This window comes from Oncorhynchus mykiss, chromosome 19 (assembly GCF_013265735.2).
Source record: "Oncorhynchus mykiss isolate Arlee chromosome 19, USDA_OmykA_1.1, whole genome shotgun sequence".
NCBI lineage: Eukaryota > Metazoa > Chordata > Actinopteri > Salmoniformes > Salmonidae > Oncorhynchus > Oncorhynchus mykiss.
In genome coordinates, this window is record NC_048583.1 from 11,225,326 (window position 1) to 11,236,366 (window position 11,041).

Sequence of the window (11,041 nt, forward strand, 5' to 3'; positions counted from 1 at the left end):
TGTCCATTATTGGATACCGTACACCAGAGCCGAAAGTAGCTGATTGGCCAAAACACAACATAAATTATTCTAGCTACGAACGTGAAGTACAGGTGGATAGCTAGATTGCTAACAAGCTAATGCGGTAGATGCCTTAACATAACTAAGTAACGATTCGATACGTAATTTTATTTTCAGTACCGTGAAATCTTATGCTACTAGCGTATGCATTTTTGTCTATGAAGACTGATTCAATGTGGCTTTTCAGCAGGCTAACTAATAGCTAGGCCTGTTAGCCACATTAGCCCAGCTAGCGCCGTCATTTCTGTGTTTTGCTGATAAGCTAACTAGCTAGCTACCTGTTCATTAGCAAGCTAGTTAGCCTCCTACATTGGCAAATATGCATTTCTCATAATGTGCATCCTGCTAATACAGCTATTTAGCATCTTCTCCATGTTAGTAGGATACAGATCTGATGCAACGTTTCCTATGTATTTTGAATCATACAAAATGATACATAGTTATTGTTCCTCTATGTTCCTCTTCCAGACAGAATCATGAGTCTCAGAAAGCAGACCCCCAGTGACTTTCTGAAGCAGATCATTGGCAGACCAGTTGTGGTCAAGCTCAACTCTGGAGTGGATTACAGAGGTAACACTGCACCTTTTATAAGTCATCACCTAGTTGGCCAGTATGTGATATTTCTAGACTGCCTGTTAACCAAGAACTGAATTTTATTTGTGACATGTGCCAAATACAATTGGTGTAGACTTTACCGTGAAACTTTTGCTTAGGAGCCCTTCCCAACAATGCAGAATTAAATAATACAAGAATAACACTACATGCAGGGAGTACCAGAACAATGTGCAGAGGTATGAGGTATTTGAGGTAGATATGTACATGAAGGCGGTAAAGTGACTAGGCATCAGGATCGATATTAAGAGTCAAGTAAACAAGAGTAGCAGCAAATGTAAAAGTTTGTTTGTGTTACAGTACTATTGGTGCTATCCTTACTCCACACAGAATGCATTTGACTTCTATGCCTGATCTGATGTTTAGAGATTGCCCATAGACTGTGCCTGTCTGTGCCATTGACATTAGTTTGTGCCTTTTCTATAGGTGTCCTAGCCTGTCTGGATGGCTATATGAACATTGCAGTGGAGCAGACAGAGGAGTATGTCAATGGCCAGCTGAAGAACAAGTATGGTGATGCCTTCCTGAGAGGAAACAATGGTAAGAGCTCCAGAACCAGACACTGGTGGCACTTGTGTAGAAGTCAACATGATATTGAATAGCTATGGAGACTGGTATATTACTCCTTCCCATTTATTTGAGTAATTACTTATTTTTGATGATTGCCCATTTCACGTGCTAGTCGGAACTATGAAACTGAAATTTCCGACTTGCTAACTGGTTGAACGCGGCATGTGTATAACTTCAACCAGTTAACAGGTCGGAAATGTCAGTTTCCTAGTTCCGACTAGCACGTGAACACGGCAGATATGACTCGTAATTAACTGAGACTTTCCGATATATGACGTTGCCACAGACAGCAGGATGTACCGTAGATATTGTAAGATGAGCACGATACAAGACCTTGCACTCGCAAAAAATCTGAGTATCTTCATGGGTGGTGACAACAGCGCTTCACCCTGTTAGTAGTTACGAAAGTCAGCGTGATATCTCGCATAATATTATCTGGTTTTGTATCTACATGCCATTTTCAGTTTTCACCTTGTCTGTACTAATTATTTCCTATTTCCTTCCTTAGTGTTATATATCAGCACCCAGAAGAGGAAGATGTGATGCAGAGGATTTGTCCCTTTTTTTAAATTATTTTTATTATCCCGGACGTTGTTCCAGTTGATTATGTTATATGAGAACATTGTTTTTCCTATTGTTTAATGTCTCTGAGCTGAAGAGTGTTTAGTTTTTTGTAAAAAGGAGAACAATCCAATAAATGTTTTTGGAAGTTTAATTTTGTTCCTAGAGTCTGTTTTTCCCCACCTAAATTTAGAGCAAAAGCTTGCATTTCTTTTGTCTAATGATGACCCTAACATAATTGTAGAAGATTATGCACATATATTGAAGTATCAGTATATAGTACATCTGTATACTCCCCTACTTGAGTATTGAAGTATTTTTATTTTATATTGAAGGAATATAGACTTTCCTTCTTTGGTTCCTTACTGACCTGTGGAGGCTGTTTGTACATGAGCAGTGATTCTTCTAGATAATATTCTCCAGGCAGTCCTATATGATGACGAAGCTTAAAGCCATACTGATGGAGTGTATTTCAGCTTCAATCTCGTAAATCACTGTGTCCTCTTGAGCCCTGCCAGCTTCCAATAACATAGAGGCCATAAAGCACTGGGCATATGATACGGCAAGGCATTCATTCACAATATAACTTATGTCTCATTCTCCAATGTTATGAGACAGATTATACAGGATACACTGACCTGAAGGGCTGCATTCATCACTATCAGTCTATACGGTATACGATAAGTCTTAATCCTGATTGGTTTAATGTGTGGGTGGAGTCTGAGCATGGCCAATTGACTTCTGGCATTTTCTCAATTACCAATCAAAACCAGCCAAAATGGAGAAACAAAACCGTGATGCCTGTCTACAAGTGGTCCCTCCTGAAGGCTATGTCAGATTCTATTAACATGTAAACAGATCTGTCATAGTAGCTGCCCGTTTGCCTCTGGTAGGGGATAGATGGTTAATGGGAGGTGTGATTACTGAATGTGATACAGCCTGTTGGTGTTCTGTCTAGTGTGGCAGGTGATTGGATTTCTCACGACCCGCACACAAAGTATCCATTTTTCAGCACACTCACACACAGGTTTCTTTACTCCTCAAACACATGAACCCCTCATAACTACAAGGTGGATAGATGCTTTTGTTCTCAATGAGTTGTCTCTTTATCCTCCCCTCAGTTGATTCCTGCTGCCTACTTCCTGAAACACCATGCATAACGTGTGCAAAGATGTGGATGTTTAACCCATTTAGGTCATCTGTACTAGTAATTTAGCCAATGTGTTCAAGCCAAACGTGACGTTAGTTCATTATGCTGAGAAGAACGTAATGAATATATGATTCATTAGGATTCAACTGCTTGTGGTGGTTTGGGGGGAGGGAGAAATTGCAGGGCCTTGTTTTCCACCCTATACATGCGCACTCTGGCCTCTGCTAGGAGACAAAAGGCTGCCAAGGTCAGGTCTGACTTCAGGATGAAGGACGCGTTATTGATCAAACTCCCTCCGCCGAGCCGCGACTGGAGCGAGTGAGAGGGGAGAGACGGGGGCTCGCTGCAGAGCACACAGACACACACACACACTGATACAGACACACACACACTCTCTTTCACGCACACACACATTGACACAGACACGCGTAGAATCATTATGGCAGCTAGCGAGGTTAGCGCAGGCAAATATTTACCTAGCGGAATCATAACGGAGCTGCTGGCTGTGCGGCCTCGCAGGAAGCCCAATTAATCCTGTTCACAGTAATGACCTGGTGGCAGACCTCACGCTATTGTACTGTTATTGGCCCGGACTGTTCAGACACACACTCCCGAGTATGCTGCCCTAACCCAGTGTGTGTATGTGTTTAGCAGTGTGTGTGTATGTGTCTAGCAGTGTGTGTGTATGTGTCTAGCAGTGTGTGTGTATGTGTCTAGCAGTGTGTGTGCATGTGTTAGTAGTGTGTGTGTATGTGTTAGTAGTGTGTGTGTATGTGTTAGTAGTGTGTGTGTATGTGTCTAGCAGTGTGTGTGTATGTGTTAGTAGTGTGTGTATGTGTTAGTAGTGTGTGTGTGTATGTGTTAGTAGTGTGTGTGTATGTGTTAGTAGTGTGTGTGTATGTGTTAGTAGTGTGTGTGTATGTGTCTAGCAGTGTGTGTGTATGTGTTAGTAGTGTGTGTGTGTATGTGTCTAGCAGTGTGTGTGTATGTGTTAGTAGTGTTTGTGTATGTGTCTAGCAGTGTGTGTGTATGTGTTAGTAGTGTGTGTGTATGTGTCTAGCAGTGTGTGTGTGTCTAGCAGTGTGTGTGTATGTGTCTAGCAGTGTGTGTGTGTATGTGTCTAGCAGTGTGTGCGTATGTGTCTAACAGTGTGTGTGTATGTGTTAGTAGTGTGTGTGTATGTGTCTAGCAGTGTGTGTATGTGTTAGTAGTGTGTGTGTATGTGTCTAGCAGTGTGTGTATGTGTTAGTAGTGTGTGTGTGTATGTGTTAGTAGTGTGTGTGTATGTGTCTAGCAGTGTGTGTGTATGTGTCTAGCAGTGTGTGTGTATGCGTCTAGCAGTGTGTGTGTATGTGTCTAGCAGTGTGTGTGTATGTGTCTAGCAGTGTGTGTGTATGTGTCTAGCAGTGTGTGTGTATGTGTCTAGCAGTGTGTGTGTATGTGTCTAGCAGTGTGTGTATGTGTTAGTAGTGTGTGTGTGTATGTGTTAGTAGTGTGTGTGTGTATGTGTCTAGCAGTGTGTGTGTATGTGTCTAGCAGTGTGTGTGTATGTGTCTAGCAGTGTGTGTGTATGCGTCTAGCAGTGTGTGTGTATGTGTCTAGCAGTGTGTGTGTATGTGTCTAGCAGTGTGTGTGTATGTGTCTAGCAGTGTGTGTGTATGTGTCTAGCAGTGTGTGTGTATGTGTTAGTAGTGTGTGTGTGTATGTGTTAGTAGTGTGTGTGTATGTGTCTAGCAGTGTGTGTGTATGTGTCTAGCAGTGTGTGTGTATGCGTCTAGCAGTGTGTGTGTATGCGTCTAGCAGTGTGTGTCTGGGAGTATATATGTACATGTATTGGTTTCAGGCAGTCTACTTTTGCAACTGCACATTTCCCTTTGTAACCCCTAGAATAAAGAGTTGAATGATAATGTCAGTCCTCTCTCAGTGTGGGTCTGCATTGGGGTTTTGTATCAAACACACCTATTCTCTCCACCTTGCCTATCAAAGGGTGCTGCAGCGGTGAACACACACTCTGTCTCTCTGTCACACTCTCTCTCTGTCTATCTGTCACTCTCTCTGTCACACACTCTCACTCTCTCTCTCGCTGTCATTCTCTCCCTATCTCACACACTCTGTCCCTCTCTCTCTGTCACTCTCTCTCTGTCCCTCTATCTCTGTCCCTCTCTCTCTGTCACTCTCTCTCTGTCACTCTCTCTCTATCACACTAACCTTGTTACTGAGGACTCAAAGTCTTACAGCACCACCAGCTGCCAAAGCCTATAACTACATGAGAGAGAGAGAGAGAGAGAGAGAGACAGGGCGATAGCAGTGATCACACTGCAGCACTGTCTATCATCAGGATCAAATAGACGAGGACAACCATAGAAACCCAGAAGGATAACCTGGTATCGCTTTGTTCAGGTTATGCTGCCTGGATACCTGTCCTCAAATTGGGCAAGGAGGTGTTAGTGACTTTTCACATTTCATGTGTTGTTCATGTTTTTGTTTGCAACATTTCTGGATGTCTGAATTGGAGGTCTGTTTTGTTTTGTTGATGTCGTAAAAATGTGTGTGTGTGTATGTGTGTGTGTGTATATATAAAAAAAACAACCCTAAGGCATGGGAAAGGGATCTGGGCTTTGTCCTGTGTGAACTTGACCTGTCTTTAACCGCTATACCCCCCCCCCCCCCCCCCTCTCTGTCTTAACCCCTAACTGCCTGCCTGTCATGTGTAAATGATGACCACCTCCCACACGGGGCCTCTCTCTTGTCTCCCGTTCCACTCCAGGGTCAGGGGTCAGAGGTTAATGGTTACACTGGAACAAACACCGCAGATCCAGTTTCCAAGTTCAGGGAAAATGCAGTCATTTAGTTAGTGTTGGTCAACCATACTTGCTGAAGGCCATGCTCTGCCCAACATGCTGTTTCTTTATAAAATCAAATAGTTCACGTAAATGTTTGACACATTAAGGTGGTTTGGAATGCAATAGTGTGTTAGCAATACACATGGATTTTTTTCACAACACAATGTTAAACCTTTATGTTAAATGTTAAATATTTATTACATGAGAAAGTCCACTCCAAAAGCAGACACCAAACTCAAGTACTTCAGAACACCAAGCTCAAATTCCAGTAGTGTTTTGATTCTGATTGAGTCGGAGGCCGAGACCCTGGACCCGCCATCCCAAACCTCTTAATTTAGCCCGGCAGCTAGCATAGCCATACACACAGTCAACCTTGGTCAGGAATGTGACCTCTGACCTTCTTATCTGAAAGGAGCTATTCCTATCCCCGGGGCACGGGTGCTGTGATTTATCCTGGCCCCAAATGGCAACAGCGTGAAGCTGGTCTGAGCAGGGTGAGGAGGGTGAGGAGAGAAGGTACCCTTCAGAAGAAGGCCATGGGGCCATGGGGCATATACCCACAATGCACTACACTGACATACATGCTCCCACTGTTGTTAACCCTAAAGGGCCTACAGTGCACAGACCACTGTTAGTCCATATATGGTAGTAATCAAATTGTGTTGTGCTATGAGCCAAACGGTAAACAAAGCCTATGTCTTGAGTTGTGACCCACCATCTGGGAAACATATATGTAGCCCACTGCCCTGCTGGTGAGAGTCAGACACCATGTGTAGGGTTAGAGTCAGACACCATGTGTAGGGTTAGGGTTAGAGTCAGACACCATGTGTAGGGTTAGGGTTAGAGTCAGACACCATGTGTAGGGTTAGGGTTAGAGTCAGACACCATGTGTAGGGTTAGGGTTAGAGTCAGACCCATGTGTAGGGTTGGAGTCAGACACCATGTGTAGGGTTAGAGTCAGACACCATGTGTAGGGTTAGGGTTAGAGTCAGACACCATGTGTAGGGTTAGGGTTAGAGTCAGACACCATGTGTAGGGTTAGGGTTAGAGTCAGACACCATGTGTAGGGTTAGGGTTAGAGTCAGACACCATGTGTAGGGTTAGAGTCAGACACCATGTGTAGGGTTAGGGTTAGAGTCAGATACCATGTGTAGGGTTAGGGTTAGAGTCAGACACCATGTGTAGGGTTAGGGTTAGAGTCAGACACCATGTGTAGGGTTAGAGTCAGACACCATGTATAGGGTTAGAGTCAGACACCATGTGTAGGGTTAGGGTTAGAGTCAGACACCATGTGTAGGGTTAGGGTTAGAGTCAGACACCATGTGTATGGTTAGAGTCAGACACCATGTGTTGGGTTAGGGTTAGAGTCAGACACCATGTGTAGGGTTAGGGTTAGAGTCAGACACCATGTGTAGGGTTGGAGTCAGACACCATGTGTAGGGTTAGGGTTAGAGTCAGACACCATGTGTAGGGTTGGAGTCAGACACCATGTGTCCGGGTTAGAGTCAGATACCATGTGTAGGGTTAGGGTTAGAGTCAGACACCATGTGTAGGGTTAGGGTTAGAGTCAGACACCATGTGTAGGGTTGGAGTCAGACACCATGTGTAGGGTTAGGGTTAGAGGCCGACACCATGTGTAGGGTTAGGGTTAGAGTCAGACACCATGTGTAGGGTTAGGGTTAGTGTCAGACACCATGTGTAGGGTTAGGGTTAGAGTCAGACACCATGTGTAGGGTTAGGGTTAGAGTCAGACACCATGTGTAGGGTTAGGGTTAGAGTCAGACCCCATGTGTAGGGTTGGAGTCAGACACCATGTGTAGGGTTGGAGTCAGACACCATGTGTAGGGTTAGGGTTAGAGTCAGACACCATGTATAGGGTTAGAGTCAGACACCATGTGTAGGGTTAGGGTTAGAGTCATACACCATGTGTAGGGTTAGGGTTAGAGTCAGACACCATGTGTAGGGTTAGAGTCAGACACCATGTATAGGGTTAGAGTCAGACACCATGTGTAGGGTTAGGGTTAGAGTCAGACACCATGTGTAGGGTTAGGGTTAGAGTCAGACACCGTGTGTAGGGTTAGGGTTAGAGTCAGACACCATGTGTAGGGTTAGAGTCAGACACCGTGTGTAGGGTTAGGGTTAGAGCCAGACACCATGTGTAGGGTTAGGGTTAGAGTCAGACACCATGTGTAGGGTTAGGGTTAGAGTCAGACACCGTGTGTAGGGTTAGGGTTAGAGTCAGACACCATGTGTAGGGTTAGAGTCAGACACCGTGTGTAGGGTTAGGGTTAGAGTCAGACACCATGTGTAGGGTTAGGGTTAGTGTCAGACACCATGTGTAGGCTACTGTGTGTGTGTGAACCTCTCATATGTGTGCTTAGACGTCATTAGTCTGTCCTAACGAGCTTGAGTTAACGAGCTGCACCATGCCCTGCCCACGGAACTGGGACACGCGATGGTGGGGGGTCGGTTAAGGCGTCGCACCACTGCACCTGGCCGGCCCACTTCCTACTGCTCCGAGCACCACCCTGCGCAGCACCATTTAACGTCCCCCCAAACCCTCTAAAGTGGCATTCACACCTGCGCTGCTAATACATTTAAAGGGAAGGTCTTAACAGTACATCTGCGTAACAGTGGCATCTGTACTCTTTGTAGTTATATCAGTGGAGGCTGCTGAGGGGAGGACGGCTCATAAAAATGGCCATAACTGAGCAAATGGAACGGCATCAAACACATGGAAAACATGGAAACCACGTGTTTGATGTATTTGATACCATTCCATCAATTCCTCTCCAGTCATTGACACGAGCCCGTCCTCCTCAATTAAGGTGCACCAGCCTCCTGTGATTTCCATCATATCCTATTTGCATTGATCATTCTAGTGTCATATTACAACAGTGTCTATCCTGTCTTGTCCTGTCCTGCACTGTCCTGTTGCCCACCTGTCTCCCTAGCTGTGCGTTCTGAGATTTCCATGAAACCCAAACTAACCCCACAACGGTACATCCGAGTAACAGTGCCGTGGTAGCCTTGTCAAACAGTACGCAGGTTATGTCTTCCTCTCCTTTCTCCTCTTTCCATTTCGGGATACAACAGTACAATACATCTTGTTCTGTCCACCACCAGTCTCTCCCGGTTGCATTTGGAGATTTGCAATTTGCATGAAACACAAACTAACCCTGCTCTCAGGCAATTAGCCCCCATTACAACACGCTTCCGAGTGCCAATTTGTCCGCCACCGAAGGTAATGCAGAGTGTCGCTGGCAAGCGCCCAACATGGTAATGGAATTGTTTGATGGACGCAAGAGTCTTTTGTTGTTCTTTCCCTACTTGAAGTAAACGGCTGTAGTGTGTGTTGTGTGTGTAATGTGTGTGTGTAGTGTGTGTGGTGTGTGTGTAGTGTGTGTAGTGTAGTGTGTGTGAGTGAGTCAGCTGTGTGGTGTCTCTAGGTGAGCCGTCGAGGAAGAGGAGTTCGGGGGACATTGGCTGTGCGATCAGCAATCATTGGATGACCCTTGACCTCTGCTGGAGGGAGAGGCAAGATGGAAGGTTAACACTCACTCTCAGTATCTGAGCATTCTTTATTTTACTTTCTCTATCAAAGTGTTCTTTTCAGGGTCTAATTTTGGAACCCAGCATAGTCTTAGATCATTGTGAAACGACTCCCCTTCAGCGATCTGACTGCTTTCATGTTGAATAGTGGTAGTTTAATGGAACTGCACAGAGCACGGAAGGTTTCATTTCAAGACCATGAGCAATTTAGATTAACACCCTCCTCCTCATTTGAATATAGGACGAATGACTTTGTATATGACATATTTCTGTTTGATAAACAGTATAATGCCCCATCGAGTTACTTACAAATGGGATTATTTGGAGACGTTATGATGCAATGCCTTAGAGAGCCTGTGAGCGTGAGAGAGAAAGAGAAGAGAGAGAAAGAGAAGAGAGAGAAAGAGAAAGAGAGAGAAAGAGAAGAGAGAGAAAGAAAAGAGAGAGAAAGAGAAGAGAGAGAAAGAGAAAGAGAAGAGAGAGAAAGAGAAGAGAGAGAAAGAGAAAGAAAGAGAAAGAGAGAGAAAGAGAAAGAGAGAGAAAGAGAGAGAAAGAGAAGAGAGAGAAAGAGAAAGAGAAGAGAGAGAAAGAGAAAGAGAGAGAAAGAGAAGAGAGAGAAAGAGAGAGAAAGAGAAGAGAGAGAAAGAGAAAGAGAGAGAGAGCGAGAGAGAGAGAGAGAGAGTGAGAGAGAGTGTATGTCTGGGTGGGCGGACGGGCAGGTTAGAGTGTGTGTGTGTGTGTGTGTGTGTGTGTGTGTGTGTGTGTGTGTGTGTGTGTGTGTGTGTGTGTGTGTGTGTTTGCGTGTGTGTGTGCCAGTGTGTGACACTGAGAGAAGCTCATCCGCCTGACTCAGTGCACTCTGCGCAGCTCAGAGAGAAGCTGTGATATTGCTCAAGGGTAAACCCAGACAGAAGAGTTATGACTTCAGCCCATCTCCGGCCATCAGGGAGGTCAAGCATGCCACAAACACACACACACACACACACATGCGCGCGTTTTGCTCTCTGGACTCGTGCCAGTGCCAGGGCACTGTCATAAACACAATTAAAGGCTCTCAGACCTGGGCCGACGCTGGGTCCCTCATCCCTCCACTCTCTCCCTGTGTCACTGCCTATTACAGGGACAGCAAGGCAGGATGTGTGTGTGTGTGTGTGTGTGTGTGTGTGTGTGTGTGTGTGTGTGTGTATGTGTGTGTGTGCGCGCAGGGAGGCAGAGGCACCTATCAGATAAAGATATGATTCCAATAAACCAAAACAAGAGGTTGTTAAATTCAATGTGACTCCCACCCAGGTTGGGCCACTTATGTTGTTTTTACTGGTGTGTCACTTTGAGAGCTTTAACGAGCGTCAGAGGAGTGGAGAAGGGGTTGCTGGGTCCTTCTATCACCTAGGTCCAGTTCCAAATGGCACCCTAGTCCCTACATAGTGCACACATTTTGACCAAACCCCTTGGGCCCCCGGTCAAAAGCCCTGGTCAGAAGTAGTGCACTATAAATGGTATAGGGTGCCATTTGGGATGCAGGCGAGTCAGACTGGAGGACAAGGACCTGCCAGGGACGGACCAATAGGGATGGGAGACACCAGTTTTACAGGAAACAGACACAGGTAACACCCCCAGCCCAGGACGCTTGATAGACTTTTATAAACCGTCTGCCACTCTAGAAGTGAAGGGCCTGAGACGTTTAGGTATCATA

At 45.2% G+C, this 11,041-nt stretch overlaps 1 protein-coding gene across 3 annotated transcripts; it reads left to right on the forward strand.

Annotated features, from left to right (window-relative positions):
• LOC110497369 (U6 snRNA-associated Sm-like protein LSm6) lies at positions 1 to 1,957 on the forward strand. Of its 3 annotated transcripts, none has more exons than XM_021573440.2 (4): positions 1 to 92; positions 529 to 630; positions 1,099 to 1,212; positions 1,751 to 1,957. In XM_021573440.2, the coding sequence occupies exons 2-4, from the start codon at positions 537 to 539 to the stop codon at positions 1,783 to 1,785; spliced, it is 243 nt and encodes an 80-aa protein (XP_021429115.1). In that variant the 5' UTR covers positions 1 to 92; positions 529 to 536; the 3' UTR covers positions 1,786 to 1,957. The 3 variants fall into 3 exon arrangements, with proteins under 3 accessions (XP_021429115.1, XP_021429116.1, XP_021429117.1); XM_021573441.2 differs by lacking the exon at positions 1 to 92 and adding an exon at positions 98 to 146; XM_021573442.2 differs by lacking the exon at positions 1 to 92 and adding an exon at positions 124 to 434.
• The last annotated feature ends 9,084 nt before the right edge of the window (positions 1,958 to 11,041 follow it).